This window comes from Psittacula echo (genome assembly GCF_963264785.1).
Source record: "Psittacula echo genome assembly, chromosome: 1".
Classification (NCBI taxonomy): Eukaryota; Metazoa; Chordata; class Aves; order Psittaciformes; family Psittacidae; genus Psittacula; species Psittacula echo.
The window spans coordinates 91,193,065-91,211,100 of record NC_137735.1 but is presented as its reverse complement, the minus strand read 5'-3'; the positions used below and the strand labels follow the sequence as shown (position 1 = coordinate 91,211,100).

General features: G+C 39.6%; 1 protein-coding gene across 11 annotated transcripts; it reads left to right on the top strand.

Moving 5' to 3' along the window:
* The first annotated feature begins 215 nt into the window (after positions 1-215).
* On the top strand, positions 216-17,330 carry TCP11L2 (t-complex 11 like 2). Of its 11 annotated transcripts, XM_080622114.1 has the most exons (12): positions 523-563; positions 1,259-1,318; positions 3,418-3,538; positions 5,495-5,664; positions 7,431-7,599; positions 8,580-8,700; positions 9,600-9,820; positions 10,359-10,495; positions 11,541-11,728; positions 13,064-13,245; positions 13,984-14,156; positions 14,754-17,330. In XM_080622114.1, exons 4-12 carry the CDS (start codon positions 5,529-5,531, stop codon positions 15,002-15,004), a joined length of 1,578 nt encoding a protein of 525 aa, XP_080478240.1. In that variant the 5' UTR covers positions 523-563; positions 1,259-1,318; positions 3,418-3,538; positions 5,495-5,528; the 3' UTR covers positions 15,005-17,330. The 11 variants fall into 11 exon arrangements, with proteins under 11 accessions (XP_080478241.1, XP_080478244.1, XP_080478236.1 ...); XM_080622115.1 differs by lacking the exons at positions 523-563; positions 1,259-1,318 and adding an exon at positions 216-454; XM_080622110.1 differs by lacking the exon at positions 1,259-1,318 and having other exon boundaries at positions 429-550; positions 7,467-7,599.
* Positions 17,331-18,036: the final 706 nt, after the last annotated feature.

Sequence of the window (18,036 nt, the reverse complement as noted above, 5' to 3'; positions counted from 1 at the left end):
CGCGGCTAACACAGACAGGCAAACACGCCTTGAGGTGCTGCCCCTTCCCGTCTTGAGAACGGGACCTTCAGTGTCCCGTCCCCCTGCCGTGTGGCCTCACCCCCTGAGGCAACGCGGGGCGGGGCTAAGGCGGAGACCCTGCTCCTTCCCAGTGTGGGGCGGAGCCAGCCACACCGACGCGGCTCTTCCGTAAACACCACCCCGGCCTTCCCACCCACCCGGCAAGGCCCATTCAACGCGGGGGAGTCTGCAGAAGCGTCTCCCCCGTCACCTGATACATTCTCCCCCCTTAGTGCTCGCAGCCGGGTAGAATGAGGACATACGGACGGCTTCTGCGGGGACAGACGCAACTTGACCCAAGTTTTCGGACCAACTGGCCGCTGGCAGGCCGGAAAAGGTTACGTCCCCCCCACGTCACCGGCGGAGATGGACGCGCCCAAGGAAGACACTAATAGTCCGTGCTGGGTATATAGCTCTTGGGGGGAGGGGGATGTTTAAAGCTCTGGCCGGCGCCGCGGGGAGGGAGAGCTGCTTCTGCCGCCGGCCCGCGGTGAGTTACAGGGGTAAGCACGGTAGGGCCGCGTTTGTGCCGGCCTGCGCTGTCCGAGGCGGCACGGCACGCGTCTGGGTGTCCACCTACAGGCTGTGGGGTCAGAGCTGGCCCGTGCGGAGTGCTGGCAGGAGCGGGATGCGCTCTGCTCTGCAGCCCCAGTGGGGCACACGCTGCAGCAAGTGGGCTTAGCAGCCACTGCTGTGGGTCTGTAGTGTGGCCCTTGCCCTGCGTCTCCTGGGCTGTCTCCGTCCCTTGATGTCCGCTGCCCACCGGGACGGGTGCAGCAGTGGGGTTTTCCCGTTGCAGCCCCGCTCCTGCTCCCTTCCCGGGGCGTGTGGGGCCAGGACGCTTGGAGACGGGCAGCCGGAGACAGGCTTCCCTCCTCTCTTGTCCTCCTCCCCCCGGCCCTGTCCTTGGAAACGTTGTTTGTTTTGGTCGGCCAGTGCCAAGCTCCTGCCTTTGGTAACTGCTAAAAACATGGGGCCGGGGGAGGAGACAGGCACAGAAACAGATGAAGGAAGAGGAGGAGCCGGCGGCGGTGCCGCTGCCCCGCTGAGGGAAGGGGGTCGGACGGGGTTGGGCATCCTCGGCCTCAGCGGTATTTCTCGCCCTGGGTTGAGGCGCCTTGTGCCCAAATGCGGGAAGTGAGGGTGACTGCCGTTGGCACGACAGTGGGGGACACTTGCTCATCTCGTTTTTACATAGGTTTAAACTCTTCTTCAGGAGAAGCCTCTATGTAAAGGGGAGAGCTGCGGAACTAGATAGGTAAGGGAGAGAAATGACGGCTCTGAGCTGTGAAAAAGGAGGCATGAGCAAATTCCTTAACTCTTAACAAAGGCTCTTTTCTGCTCCGGTGCCGTGAGTGCTGGCAGAGGTAGAATCAGTGACAAGGAAACCCTAGCCCAGAGGAGATTCGGTCAGTGCCAGCTAGAAGATAGTATGTAAGCCCAGTAGAGTGAACGAAGTGAAGGCACTTAAAGTGGTAAAACTGGACAGAGCACTTTAAAAGTGTGCATGGATGGAGTGACTTACTTGAACAAAGCAGGGCTGTGGAAAAACTTTTCTTGACGATGTTATCTGAAGTTAAACCCATCCAAACTGTCTTTCCCTCCCCCAAGGTGCTTCATAAAATAACTTTTAAAGGAAGCTTTTGGGAATAAAAAGTGTTTGTGTTCTCTAAAACTAATCGGATCTTGTGATCTTTATCAGTTATAACTGTATGATACAGTTACCGCATCACTCAGCCCGATAAAAGCAAGGTGCCTTTAGGCATCTACAGTGTTGTATTCATTGCATCCAAGCTGTTTAAATAGCAACAGAAACCATGATAACTTAGTTAACTAGAATCTTGGGGTTTGTACACTTTGAAGATATTTTTATCTTGATCTCCTATTTAGAGTTTTTCCTTAAAACCCTGTGAAATCATACAGATTGAAAGAGAGAAAACGGTATATTGAAGCCCACTTTGAAGGAGTTCAACCTAATGTAAAAGTAAATGTCAGTTGTTTTCAATTCAGGAAGAGTAAAGCAGGTTGTAACCACAGGCTGGTCCTTTAATAGAATAGGTAGGATATTAAACTGTGTATTAAAACAACAACCTAATATGTAATACCTAATAAACAATTAAAAAAAAGTTGGGATTGTCTATTCAGTATGGAGAGTTACAAAAAGATGTTGGAAGGTCAAAAGGATTTCCGAAATATTTTTACTTGGGAATTATATTAGACCTAAAGTTACATGTGAACTTGACTCTTAATAATTTACAACAAGCTCTGTGCTGTCTGGAAAAGCAGCTCTTCCAGTGTTTAGGCTATAAAAAAAAGGACCAAATAACTTTGTTGTCTTTTGTTGTAACTACTTAGAAGTGCTTTTTTTTTTTTTTCTGGTTTGTACTTCCCTTTGATATGCTCAATGAATGTACTTTTGTCAGAGCTTTTTAGCTGTTGGGTAACATATTAAAACTGTAGATGACATGTCCAGATTCTGCTTGCACATTCATCTGTGTTTACTTTGTTGTGCTTACTGCCTTGTTTATCTTTTAAACTTGTAATTTAGCAATAATGTTCTGAATCTGCAGAATGTACCCATTCTTCCTTACCATTCCATTTGAGGCATCCTACTCGGTAATACATTTACTGTGGCAAAGATTTCAATGTATTTTCAGTGTGTCATCTCCAGTTGCACTGTTGAAACCTGTTATTTAAAACCTCTTATTTAAATTGGGACTTCTGAAGCACTCTGACAGCTCTGCTATCTGTATGTGTGTATGTGTTGTAGGAACAGCTATGGTCTCAGTACTTCAAAATATGTCATGGGCCTCTTTGAAATGCACGTATTTGTTGCTGAAAGACCCTTTACTGGGACTAGTATGTAAAGATTCAATGTATATAGAATTTTATCATCATGGAATCATCATAGAGTGGACTGGGCTGGAAGGGACCTTAATGATCATCTAGTTCCAATGCCCTGCCATGGGCAGGGACCTCCTCCACTAGAACAGGTTGCTCAAAGCCCCGTCCAAGCTGGACTTGAACACTGCCAAGGATGAGGCAGCCACTTCTCTGGGCAACCTGTTCCAATGTCTCAGAACCCTCATGATGAAATTTTAATTCTTACCTTAATGATTTAGACCTCTTGGGAATCAAGATTGGGGCAGAAAATGGCAATACTGACTTTGCTCCATGGCTGGTTGAGTATTTCTGTCAGGAGCACCTTGCAAATTTGAATATTAACAAATTGGAGTATTTATTAGGATTATTATACTAAGAAGTTTTTGAAATGATGATGTGAAAATTGTGTCAGAATTTAGGGATATTAATGGTCATGTAACTTCTTCCATGTTGTTAACACCTGGACTGGAGCAGTAAACACATCTTGAAGTGCTCATGCTAGGCAAGTGACTTGCAAGACCTTTTGGGCCAGTACGCTGCTAACAACATTAATTGAATCTTTCGATGGACCACATGCAACATTAACCTTTTGGAGGTTAGTTATTTTTGTATAAATAAAGGGTTTATACATGACTAACATCTTGAAATACAGCGTTCTGATGCTTATCCAGAAACAATAGTGGGAGGGCAATATAAGCTTTGCAGGCTCTGTAAAGTATTTAAGTGACCAGTTCCATGTCAAAAACCTACAGGTAGGTTACTTGTCACAATTAGTTTCTGGCTGATGCTATCCTGGAGGTCTGTAGCACATGTCTTAAGCTAAAAAGTAGTTTTAGTCTTTTGTGTAACATTAACTAGTGATTAATTTTTAATTGTAACTTAAATACAATTTTCAAGTAAAAAAAAAATCTCACCCTTTTGGTTTTATGGGTTCTCCTGCAACTCTCTTTAGTCAATACTGTTTTAAGTATCTGCCTGTTTTCAGTTGCTTGTTAGACATTATGAAATTGCTGGTTTAATAAGTTATGATGTTGAAGATCACAACACTCTAAGCTTTGAACCTATGACCTCTATCCTGATCAAAAGTCTGTTACTGGCTTCTTCAGTAAGATCGTAAACTGTCAATTCTTGATGCTGTGATTATTTTAACAAAAAACGCCAATGTAATTACATAAATAAGGCACTCAAATGCATCTTCTTTCCTCTTGAGAGAGGAGGAAGAGTAAGTATACACCTAACAAATGTTAATCATCTCAATTAACAGTATAGTACTCATCAGTGTAATACTTCATCAAGTTATAAAGGCCTACTCAGGATGAGCTGGTACCCAAAAACTCAAATGCTCTAAGCTGTAACGTGGTGCCAGTGTAAAGAAATCTTCATTTTTACTCCCTTTTGTCTATCTCTTGGCCATGTGATATGTTGATTCACGTAAATACACACAAAGATCATCCTTTTGCTTCCAAAAGTGGCTTTCCCAAGTTCAACAGTTGTGAAGTGTGGTATTCCTTGCCTGCTGAAGCTGGTGCAATTTAATCATAGATGAAGTCATAGTACGTAAATTTGCTGATGGAGAGTATTGTTGGCTGTGTCTCTGCGTAAAATCTACGACAGAATGCTTCGTAGCTGTAATCAAAGATGGACAGCTACTTTTGGTATCTGGGCCAAATTCCTTTGGTAGTAATTATGGCTGACTTCTAATTCCTCATTTTAATATGATTAGGAGCATATTTTTTACTTCCTGTCATACAGCCATTAATCATCTCTATCGCACTATGCAGCTGTCTAAATTCTCTGCAGTTGCAGTTTATCTGCCTGGGAGGCAGTTTCTTTATGTAGACAGAAGCACTATGAAGCATGACGTTTCTCAGTGTTGTTTATGCTGAATGTAATATTAAGAGGCTCAGTTGCCATTTGATTTAAATCACAAAACCCATCCACCCTCACCCTAGCATTATTTTTGTGGTCTATGCCATTATTGGTCCGATTCTGAGCAAAAACCCACCTAAAGGAGGAGGCCAGGCTTTCAGCTACACCCTGTCAGAATGTAGTATTCTGAATTATTTGACTATTCTACTCAGCAACTTCTGTTTGCTTCACAATTGTTCCACTCAGTACAGTTTGTTTGTGGAAGGAAGTTAATTGCTAAACATCACTTGTTGGTGAAGTCGGGGGGGGGGGGATGGTAACACCATCAGTTGCCTTTATGGATGTTGAGAACTTCCGAAGTTCTGACAACAGGCAACTTGAGGAGTTATGGTGTGTAGTCTTGTATTTATTTATTTTTTTTTAATACAATGAATTTGCAGACTGTCTCTAATGTAACCATGAGGGTATGAAACAGCAGAAGGTATAGAGCTTGCTTGCAAAACAAGTGTAGTTTGTTAATAACTGTGTGCTTCTGCATGTGAAGCCAGATCCTTTCTGCAACACCTTTTTAAGAAAGGTAGCTACTTGTTCTTTATTGACAAAGTAATGATCAGTATCTGACTTCTGAGAAATAAACAATAGTAAACATTGGGTTTATGGCAAGCATATTTTGTTTTTCCAGGTCTTGTGTACTGTAGCACCTAAAGTGAATCAGAATGCCTCTCAATGATGAGCATAACAGTGATTCAGAGTCTTCACGCCTCTCGGAAAGCACAGCTGCTTCTAGCGACACTGAATATTCAAGACAGAGCTTTAACAGCGATTCTTCAAGCAAACCCAGTTCTCCAGCATGTAAGCCTATTTCAACCTTACCTGCATTGTGCATAGACAGATGAGGCTAATTTATTTCATTTCTCTTTGCTATTCTGGGTAGAACCTGGGATTCTGAATCTCTGTTTCAGAGTATTAAGAGAAAGGCATGGCTTTCTCTCTGCTGTGAAACAATGCATCTCCTTGTGTCTGGAACACCACCAGCAGCTGTATCCATGCGGGTCTCCCTGTGCACTCCTTCCCTTCAGAAAGTGTAAGAAAAGTGTGCCACTGTGGACATCCTAATCTTGATGTGGGTAGCGGTCTCCCACTCAACCAGATACAGCTTTGTGCAAAGGGTGACTTTCTTCTGTTTGTTCCATACAGTTAAAAATTATATCTGTAGCTGTCGTGGTTTAAGCCCAGGCCGTAAATTAGAACCACGCAGTCTACTTCCCCCCCACCCCCCCAGAGGGATGGGGAGGAGAATCGAAAGAATGTAACTCCCACGGGTTGAGATAAAAACAGTCCAGTAACTAAGGTATAACACAAACCACTGCTGCTACCACCAATAATAATAATAAGAGAAATAACAAGGAAGAGAATACAATACCACCCGCCGGAAAAGAGCCCGACCGAAAAGAGGACGTGCCCTTCCGGGTAGCTCCCAGTTACATCCCCCGGCATGATGTGCTGTGGTATGGAATACCTCTTTGGCTAGTTTGGGTCAGGTGTCCTGCCCCTGCTTCCTCCCGGCTTCTCCTCCTCCTTGGCAGAGCATGAGACTCACAAAGTCCTTGGTCAGAGTAAACATTCTGACCAGCAACTGAAAACATCGGCTTTATCAGTATTATTCCCAGGCCGAAAGTCAAAACCACAGCACTGCACCAGCTACTAAGAAGGAGAAAAACTGACTGCTGCTGCTGAACCCAGGACAGTAGCTTACAGATTTATGTTATAACATCAAGTTACATGAAGCTAATCTCAAATTCCTTTTTTTTTTTTTTTTTTCATAAATACTAGGATCAAACAGAAAACACACAATTGCACAAGGAGTATATTTTGAGTAATTATAAATAAAACCCTGGTTAAGATGTGCTTCATGTTCATGTCTAAGCATTCTTAGACCATGCATGCTTTTTAGCATCTCTGTAGGTCTGACATTAAAACAAGCTTGTTAGTGGAGCTGTAATTGGCAGCTGGCTATCTGTCTGTCTTTATTACCTGTCTTCAAAGGGTTAATTCCAAATACTAAATTAAAAGGCAGAATTTAGGGGTTTAGAAACTTTGGGAATTACTCTTGCTTTCTAATGTAGAGTTTCTGTTATGTTGTTAATGCTTATTTGTAAAAAAAGCGTAACTTACAATGCATCTGCTATGGAACATAAGTGGGGGTGTTTTGAAGTCTGTAACTTCCAGAATCTTCTCTACAGGCAATAAAACCACAATATAGCCATTATATGCTCAGAATTATAATGGACATCTGGTATCTGTTATTGCCCATGTTTTTGATCTGATGGATTTTACAGAAGAGTTGATAAGCAAATCTGTGGAATGCAAGATCCTGTTTTAAAGGAAAAAAAAATATCTTAGTTAAGATGCAAAAATATGAAATTGCTCTTCAAAATGTTATGAGGCTTGTGTGGTATTACCCACACACACCCCCTGATAAGCTGGGAGTTTCCTGAGTTAGTGTTTTAAGAAGATATAAAGACCCAGCAATCCTAAGTTGTTTTTTCTAGAGTCCAGTTAGCAAGCAGTGAAACTTCTAAATTTTAGTATTTTTCTATTGCACTTATGAATTATAGATACTTGGCTTGAATGGATCTTGTTTGTTCCAGCAGCAAGTCCCCCTAAGATGATTACATTTGATGAACTGATGGCAGCTGCAAGAAATTTGACAAACTTGACCCTAGCTCATGAAATTGCTGTAAATGCAAATTTTTGCATAAAACACGAAGACTTGCCACAGAACAGGTAAGAGCCTGAATTCTGTGAAAAGCAGCACTGGGGTTGGGAAAAGAGTGAAAGAAAATATCACCCCACTCCAAAAATAACCCAATCAAAACAAAAAACCACCAACAAACAAAATCCAAACCCTAAACAGTTTTATCCTGCACCTCCAGGAGTCACTGTCAATACTGTCTTGCTTGGAACAAGTGGAGCAGTCCAGCTGAGTTGATAAACTGTATTGGCATGTTGCTCTGTTTTAAATGTCATGGAAGATAAAGGGTTAATGTAATATGAATGCCCATAGTGAAGATGAGTATTGGTTTGTTCTGTGCAGTACCGAGCCCTGTGGAAAAGGTGAAATGATGGCTTTGTATCTAATGGATCATTGGTGTCATAGTATTAAGAAGCTAAAGCTCATCATGAACATAGCTCTAATATTAGCCCCAGAAGATATGCAGAAATACCTGGAGATCCAGAGGAAGCAAGATATAACTTCCCTTATGTAGGTAGCTAAACAGACATATCTGTGAGCAAGAACAACTTAAAAATGACCCTGCTCTTTGCTTTGAGAAGACTTAGTAAGAAAACAAGGGTATTTTTAGTTGCGTAAGTCCCTTAACTGGTAATTGGCTATATAACTGAGTAGTTTTTGAGAAAGCATAGTACATAACATACAAAGTTAGGACAATAAATACAAATCCAATAAGGAAAAAAGGCAGTTAATACTACTTTACAGACGATTATTATTATTTACAGACTTTATGACACCTGAATTGCCAGCACCACTTTCTAAGACACTTGTATTTTATAAAAGACTCATCAGTCTAGATGATGTTTTGGGAGCTGATGACCCACAGCCCAAGAAAGACATGATTGCAGGGCACAGTAGCTGGTGAGGTGCATTTCCCTCACCAGTGATTGTGATCCGACTAATCTAAATCACTTTTACCAATGATGAAAAATAGTTGGGAGTTGTTTCTGTATCTAATTGAATTATTACACAGTTTTGCAGGCACAGTGAAACAGATTGTACACAAGGCATTTTGGGATCACTTGGAATCGGAACTGAATGAAGATCCTCCAGAATATAAACATGCTATCAAGCTCTTTGAGGAAATTAAGGAGGTAATGTTCCTCCTCTCCTGTGCTCCAGTATTGTTTTGTCAGCTTAGGTCTGAAAGGCTCTGACTTCACTGAAGGGTCTGCTAACTCAGTCAACACCTTTATGTTTGTTCTTTAAAGATGAAACTATATTACTCAGAACTGCAAATAAATGTATTTATACTATATTTATATTAATATATTATGATAAGTTGCAAGTCAGCTCTTCTTTTAAAGCTTTACATCTCTCCTAGTTTCTTTCCAGCAATGTACTGTGAGCTTATGGTATGAACAGGAGTATAAATGTGACTGTACCTGCTCATGTAGACTTTGTTTACTCACCTCCCTGGGCATTTCACACCCACAAGACCCACTCTCAGCACCTTTTCTGGCCCTTTAGATTGGATATTAGGAAAAATCTCTCCACTGAAAGGGTAGTTAGGCGTTGGAACAGGCTTCCCAGGGAAGTGATGGAATCATCATCCCTGGAAGTGTTCAGAAACTGTATAGATGCAGCCTTTAATGACATGATTTAGTGGTGGACTTGGCAGTATTGGGCAAATGGTTTGACTTGATGAGCATAAAGGTCTTTTCCAATCTAGCTGATTCTGCGATTACACATGGAAGCATGCACACCTTCAATCCTAGCACAATACTAAGTCTTTCAAAAATTTGAGTTAGGAAATGTTTGTTTTATAGGGCAGTATCCCAGACATGCTTTCTGTTTTACTAGAGCGTTGAGCTTTTTTGCAGAACTGTACTGAGATAATTTTAGTAGTACTTCTCTGCTACCTTAGTGTTCAGACTTAATATGTCTTGTCAAGTGTTTTTAGCTGACTATAACATTAAGATCTTACTTCAGCATGTTTATGAAGTGGTTTGGTTTTTATTAATACGCTTTTTTATTTCCCGCCCTACTTTAGATTCTTCTTTCCTTCCTGACTCCTGGAGCAAACAGGATTCAAAATCAGATTTGTGAAGTTCTAGATACGGATCTTATACGACAGCAGGCAGAACATAATGCTGTTGATATTCATGGGCTAGCTAACTATATTATCAACACTATGGGAAAGTTGTGTGCTCCAATAAGAGACAATGATATAAAACAGTTAAAAGCAACTGACAATATCGTAGAATTACTGAGGTGGGTATTTGGGTGTTTTATGGGTTTTCAGATGAAAAACTCTTCTGAAAGAGTACTGGGCAGTGGAACGGGGTGGTATAGTCTTAAAAAGCCTTAAAAAGTCTTAAATTGTGTCAGTTTACATAACACCTGTTCTCAAATGATATGAAAACTTATTTTTATAGGTAAGTATTAAAGGGGAGAAGCTATGACATGCTGGCAAGAATATTGTTTTACTTTGTAATGAAATGGGTAGAATGCCTAGCTCAAGCACTACCAGCTCTGACTATCTAAGCCACTGAACAAAAAAAACCACTCTTGCAATAATCTTTTTCAAAGACTGCTTTTTCAGTCTTGTTCATCCTTACAAAACTTACACAGCACATTTGTACAGTTCCTTCTTGAACTATCTAGTGCATGTAGGAGGCCAAACTTTGCATTTAAAAGATCTCTAGAATTCTCTTTCAGAATTGAAGTTAAAGTATGAATGTAGGTATACCTCGCATGTGCTGTTTAAAATCAATAGACTAATTGTCAAATTTTAAACTTCTCCTTTCAGACAAATATTCCGTGTTTTGGACCTGATGAAAATGGATATGGCAAATTACACAATTCAAAACCTTAGGCCATACCTTCAGCGTAATTTGGTGGACTATGAAAGAACAAAATTCCAGGAAATCCTTGAAGAAACACCAAGTAGGTATCCTGCTATCTTTAAAGCAAAACTTTTTGTTAAAAAAAAAAAAAAAAAAAAAAAAAAGGACTATTTAAAGACATGCTATAAAATCTATCAATTGCAGTTAATTTTGAGGAAAACTTCAATTTCTTGTCTGGATCTAACTGATGCAAAAGTTCTTTGACAGGCAAGCTACCAATGGACAATTGCTTAACTTGCTGTAAAGATTGTTTATCTGTAATCTGGGGTGTTTTCAGACAAATTTGTATTTGCTGTATTGGTTTGTATCTGAAAAACAAACAGTGGCTCTTCCTGTCTGGAGGCAGGAGCCCTATATACTGAAAGATGAGACTTTATCTCTTTTGTATGCAGCTAGTCTATTGTTAGTTTGAAGTAAACACATAGAACTAGTTAGTATGCATGAAAGTTGGAACAGGATCCTGCTTTTAATAAACAAAAGGCAAGCTCTGAGGGAATATCTTAGATGATGCAAAATCAGCTTTATCCATTATTACAGGTTATGTGTAATGTGGCTAAACAGGGTTCAGGAAACGTTTTCCAAGAAGAAGAAGTAAGCTTACTAATGTCTGGAGAAGGGGCTTCTAAAATAGGAACCCTGAGCCACTTATGCAGCCTGCAGTATTTATATATGCAGCCTGAGGAAAAACTCTGTTAACAGCAAATGAAATGCTCTTAGAGTTCTTTCTCCCTTCACCTCTATTTTCCAGTCCTGTACCCCAACTAGTAACTTGCCTTCCTGAAAAAGGAAAATTAAAAAATGCTTTGGGAACTCTGAGGCTGCTTTTACCCCAAGATCTTGGCTGAAGTCTTAACAATTTGTTGCTGGGTTTGTACAAGCTAGCTAGAATATTAAGGTGACCAGTGGAAGATAAGTGGAGAAAAAAAAATAAGGGGGAGACCTTACATGTTAAAACTTAGCTGTCCAGTATGTTTGAGTCTTAAGAAGTCATACTCTTGTTTATGAGTTCAACTCTTTTTTTCCTCAAGATAGTGCTTATTTTGATGAGAGCATGCAGTAAATCTGTACTGATTTGCAATGCTTAGGTGCCCTGGACCTCACAACAGAATGGATAAAGGAATCGATAGAAGATGAATTGTCATCTACTTCTGATGAATCTTCATCATCCCCTGGTGCTGACAGTAGTTCTAAACGAACCATTAGTCCTACACTGGTGCTAAACAATGGCTACTTGAAACTGTTACAGTGGAATTATCAGAAAACAATTCCAGAGGTAGGAAGTCTATTTCAGTGTCTTCAGATTTCTAGCTATATGAAAATATTTGTGTAGTATAATAATCCTTCTATTGATGACTAAGTGAAGTATTCTCTTGCACTACTTATATTTCTGAATAGTAAATTTGGAGAGTATGTGCTAGGGTAGAGTCTGTAAACTTTGTCTTCATTCTGTCCCATTATAGCTCACCAGCTCCACCCTGAGAGCAGTCTTGGCCATGGTCACAGGTTGAGCCTGGTACCACCAGCTCTTGGCTTTGTGTACCTTTGAGGGGACTGATTATAACATTCTGTTTTCCTAAGAGCAGCATGAATTAGTGGGATTACTCTTGCTTTAGAACAGAATCAGTAAAAACTTGAAGCCCTCTAGAGTAAATATTCATCTTTTCTCAGTGCATATAAACTATTGCTTTGAGAATCAGTGTTCAGTTTTTCCTACCGACTCCTGATCATTGACCTCTGCAACTTTCCATAAAGCCAGTTTGAAATTGGCCATCATTCAGGGCTAAAATTAGCGTCTGCAGTGGCCTCCTTAGCTATACTTAGGGTGGCCTGGCAGAGAACTTGATGAATACATGGGGAGGCTCTTGTTCTCAGTCAGTGGACATAAGGGAAACCACCGTATTCTTACCTTAATTTGAAAAGTTTTGAATAATAGCTACACACAGGTATCCTCTGGTGAATGTAGTTTGCCATGCTATGAAACTACTGCTACTGAATGTTAATGCCTGTGTGCTTCACAGTGGAGGGATTTGGTTAGGATTGAACTCTTTATAACCTAAAAAGTCACTCCAGCTACGTTTTGCTGTGGGAATTACAGTCTTGGTATGATCAACTGTGTGTTTGCCTGTAACAGGTCATGAATCACTTGCAGAATTTGCTCTGGTTCAGCTGGTGGTTGTCATGCACAGTTGTTCATCACTGTCTGTCAGTTCCAGATTGCCATTTTTCAAAGAACAGCTGAATCTAGAAGACTATTGTCTGTACCCTTGATTGCTACAGTGTCCTCTGGACCCCCTGAGCATTTTGCTTCATTGAATTGTTGGCTGCAAATTTCCATCAGCAGTGATGAGGAATAACATGCAATGTCCTTGGTTTCCTCTGCACTGAAGGCATTACCTTTCTTCCTGCCATAGGCTTACTTGTGGTACTCACACATAATAACACTTTGTGCAATATTACATATGCAGGGTATTTCAGCTGCTGTCTCTTCTGACATTGTGTATTTGTGGTTAAAAATATCAATGCTTCATGACTACATCCTGTATCTGTCCTTTTTCCTGTCTCTCTCTCCCTCTGTATTCCTAAATTAGTATTACTGTTTCAATTCCAGACTCTAATAACAGATGAAGCTCGTCTTCAGGAGTTGAGGGAAAAGCTCAAACAATTAAGGATCATAGCTTGTGTTTGTCTTATAACAAACAATATGGTGGGTGCAGCAATTGTAGATGTGCCTGATTTTGCGGAGCAGCTGAAAAGGATTTCTCTTCCTCTTCTTGAAGGCATGAACAAGAAGTAAGGCCTTATTTTTATCACTCTTCATATTAGTTTATTTATATTAAACAGGAAATACCAGGTGGATCTGAAAACCCTTGGAAACAATTCAAGTGTCATAGTCAGTGCTTGTTAATAATAGGAAAATGTCACATTTTAATACTCTGTATCTATATTCCCTTGAAAATTTAAGTCCGCTCTGTTAGGCACATGCTTTGAAGGGTATATTTTAGTGAAATCTTAATCTTGATGTTAGTATACAGAACTTTGAGCCCTAGTACTAAAGTTCATGCATATGCTTCTAATACTGAAGTGACTCTGGCAGTACATTCACTGAATTGTCTTGCCAGTTGCTTCAAACTAGTTGTAGTTAAAGCTATTTGGCTGCTTACTTCTGCTGCCTACAGGTAAGTGATGTGATCTGAAGGAGTGTCTTAAAATAGTTTTTCCACTCTGCTTTTTCTTACGAAGTACTATGCGTGTGGCCCAGGAAAATACCTTAGCATAATGTCAAAATGAAGTGGTGTCACTGCTGCACACTTGAAATTATTTTTCATGTTAGGTACTTACTTTATCTTCCACATGAAGATTTGTGCTGTACCTGTAGATGCTTGTAAATCTTCAGAAGATAACTTTTCTAAATTCTTTCATTGCAAAGAGTGGGTTGAAAATAAAAGGGGAAAAAGACAAGTAAGGTCACTTTACAACCTATGCTCTAAAAACTGCCAAAGTTAATGCTTTTCTTTTTCTTTCTTCCAGAACTTTTGATTTGAAGGAGGCTCTGAATGCTATAGGTGTCCAAATTTGCAGTAAAGTGAACAGGTCTCTAACTGAAAGAGGGCTTCCCACTCTTGATGAAGAAATGCAGAGTAATTTAATGGGTCAAATTGCTCATATTGTGGAGGAGAATAATCCTGTCTGTTCCTTGATTGGTTAGTAAGATTATGTGTAATTGTTGTCTTCTATGTGTTATGTCATATATCAACTTAATCCCAGCAAGCTTAATCAGCTGTGTAATTATTTTTAAAAACACTTTTTACTGCAGCAAAACACTGGGGCAACTAAGAGTAAGGAAATGTTGTTTACATAAAGAGGGTGTTCTTAGTGTGCTGTAGAGCATGGCTAGTCACAGCTAGAAATACTTTAAAAAGTGCCTGTAGAAACAAGCCTTGACATGTTCATATTTTGACAGAGAATTGAGGAAAAAATGAGCACTATTCAGTCTCCCTTGTGTCAGTTCTGGGTTTAAACGGGTGTTTTTTTAGTGGGTTTTTTTTTTTAGCGGGTGTTGTAATTTGAGTCTACTTAGGTAATGTAACTTGTTGCAGCAGGTTTATGCTGCGTGCAGCTTGCAGGAGCCAACTTTGAGAAGCTTTCAGTATTGTTTCCCACTACAGCACAGGGTTGGGAAAGAGTTGTTACCTACATTGCTGGATTTTGTGCTGTGCTGATGTCTAGGGTGCTTACAAGTTGACTATGGTTTCAGCTTGGGTTCTGTTGTTCTGAGTGTACTTCATACTTTGTTTCAGACAAACGGATCCAATTCTTCCTGAGAAGCTTGCTTGCTCTTCCCAGTTTTCAGAAGTCTATGCCTACTGTGCCAGGAGGCCTTTCTGTGATTCAGACAGAGATGGAGCTTGTTGGATCTCAGTATGCAAGCATTGTAAACTTTAATAAACAAGTTTATGGACCATTCTATGCAAACATACTTAGAAAACTACTTTTTCCTGAGACACCAATGGGAAAAGCAGAAACAGGAACAGCAACAGCTACCAATTAAAAAAATTTCGCCTGTTTTTATCTTCCAAAGTGTTCTGTCTTCCCCACTAAGAGGAGCCCACTCCAGTGAATATCAGTGAGAGAGATCTTGTAAAATGTATACAGAGAGCTTCTGAAATTCACTGGAAAGACATTTAAGTTCAAGGACATACATATTCTAATAGATTAAATTTGTTTAATGCATGTTGTCACTTGTAATAGCTAGTGAACTATTAGTTCTCATAGCAAGCATTTATGATTTGCATTGGGAAAGGGCTGGCAAAGTACTTGGGTTTTTGCCCCATTAGAACAATGTTATTTTTTCAACTTAATATATTTACATATAGCAATGCAATTATGAAATGAGAAAACAATTGTAGATAAAATGTACTGTGCTTACATTGTATTTTTGTAGAGCAACATCTAATACAACATTCAAATTTCTGAAAAGACTTTAATGTAAGAACTGCTTTTGTAACCAAAACCAGGTTCGTACTAGGCCAAGTTCTGGTACTCCTACAACTACTGGAATGAGAACTTGACCTCTGTTAATGTTAAGGAGTGCTGGTGTTGTAAGCTGTATGAAGTACAGCAGTTACAGAAGAAGCATGCACCATTTGAAGTAGGACTCATTCAGAACTTCTCAACTGTAATTGAGATTAATGATAAACACCTAAGAAACATCATGTTGGTGGGAGAGGGCTGGAGTTAATTTCTGTATATAATGTTTATAAGCATTTTGTTTATCCAGTGGTGATCATACAGCTCTTAAATCTAACCTTTAATATGTGTATATACTAATCTTTGATCTTAATGGGTATTACATATTTTTAAGTTGGGTCTTTCTGACCTTTATTCCCAAAAGCACTTGAAAGTGACCTTAGAGAGTACCACAGAGCAACTTTCCCCTTTTATATTCTGTTGGATGAGGGCGTAAGCTTTTCAAAGCATATTCTGGGGTCTAAAAGCAATAACCCAAGTGATGAGTCATTCTGAAAATGTGATTGAGTTCACTTTCACTCATTTTGTGAGAAATATTGCGGTTTTCTTTAAAGTTCTTTGTAATAGGCCGCAATAATTAGTTCCCATTTAAGGTATCAGGAATCTTGCATACAGAAAATTAATAGGCTTGAAATTGAGACACATGGAAATAAACTGTAGGTTTACACAGGCTTTATTTTGCATATTTCAGATTACTGGGAATAGATACTGCTGGAATACATATTATAGATATGTTGTCTATGAAATTGAATTGTAATTTACTTGAAAATAATCTTTTAATATATTACTACATAATAGTCCTTTTTAAAATGTCATATATAAACTCCATATGGTACAAGTTATATAGCTTGTTCTGATATTTTATATTACAATCTATTTTTTATGAAGAGACAAGATCACCCATAAAAGCTTAATGTGTCCTACAAATTGTGTATGTACATTACTATGTCTTATCATAAAGGTCTAAAAAACCTGGGCATTATTAGCACTGTGGTTTTGTAGTCTGTTTCTAGAGAATTGTGTACTCTTTTTGATAAGGGAAATGACTTCTGGTCAGTTGTTCCTCACTGTTGAAGAATTTTGGTCACATGTACATAAGAAACTTTCTCCAAAATGCCTTTTTAGAAAAGAAATTTCTCTAGTGCACTTCTGCTCTATCCCTTGTAAAAAACATTGCACAAAATAAAGATGAATACATATTTTAAAGGGAACTGTTTCCTGAAGCCTGAAAAACCTAGAATATAGGAATTGTGCCACTAGGTAGAACAGGCTTGCTTAGATGAATGTGGAATTTTGATATGCAATTCAAAATCATCAAGAGAGGAATGCATTTGAAAAGCAATTATGGGAAGTTAAATCCTAGTGATTTGCTGCACCTTTGGAAAGACAAACTATTTTAAGCTTCAGCTAAAAGAGGATCTTATCAGTGTTTGAAGATGATTTATAACATGATATTTTTATCCTAATACTTTATATGCATTCTATTATAAAATTAAATGCAACTATAGATCTTCAATGTTCTGGGGAAACTCTCATACTAGGTTTTACCAGTAAGTACTCAAGGGTTCCTTGGGGTTTTTGGTGGTTAACTAGCAAAGGGCAATTTGTAGCATGGCGTATGTTTCAAGTGATTGTTTAATGTACCTTAATTTTTATTTAATGTTTGAAGCATAGGCACTGCATCAGTTTAATGTCATGTGTTTCATGCTGTTGATGCTACTGTGGCTGAAATGCACTTGCCTTTACTCTGAAGTTGTCCTTGTGAACCGAGATGCAATTCTGTAGCAGCTTTCCCTGTTGAAATGAATATTTGAGGGTTTGTATGCATTAAATTGTTTGTGATATGACTGGTGGTGAGAAGTCATTTATGCCAACTTTCTGAAATGTAATGGATTATTAAATGCTGAAGATAAATGATGGCATTAATAACACATGATTCAAATTTCTCAGTTGTAGGTGGAGTCTAGAGCTGTGATTTAAACTGGGCTACACAAATAACGTTCAAAACACTTGTGTGCTTAATTCGGATTCCTTGGAAGAAAGTTGTATTTATTTTGCAGGGCATGGTTTTGACAGCAGGGTGTTTACAGGGGCATCTTCTGTGAGAAGCTGCTGGAAGCTTTGCCCCATGTCCAATAGAGCCAATGCTAGCTGGCTTCAAAACAGACCTGCCACTGGCCAAGGCTGAGCCTCCCATCAGTAATGGTAGCACCTCTGGGGTAACATAGTTAATAAGGAGAAAGAGAAAAACCTGCTGTACAACAGCAGCCAGCAGAGAGGAGTGAGAGGTCAACCCACCACAAAGGTAACGTGTACTTTATCACAGCTCCACTCTTGGGAATCATTAAATAGATGGGAGGCTTCACACTAGAAGATAACTGGGAGTAGAGGGCAATGCCAGATCTCCGTAGTGAGTGGCAATAAAGACATGGGTAAGCATTCTGTTCTTCCTGTAAAATCTCTTAATCTCCTAGAATCACAGAATGGTTTGAGGTGGTTGGTTTAGAAAGGTAAGGAGAAACTCTTAATCCTCTGAACATCATTATTTATTAC

Coding starts and splice junctions, on each gene's coding strand:
- TCP11L2 (XM_080622118.1), top strand. CDS start 5,529: ATGCCTCTCAATGATGAGCATAACAGTGATTCAGAGTCTTCACGCCTC. Junction 11,729..13,063: donor ATCAGAAAACAATTCCAGAG/GTAGGAAGTCTA, acceptor TTTCAATTCCAG/ACTCTAATAACAGATGAAGC. Junction 13,246..13,983: donor CTTGAAGGCATGAACAAGAA/GTAAGGCCTTAT, acceptor TCTTTCTTCCAG/AACTTTTGATTTGAAGGAGG.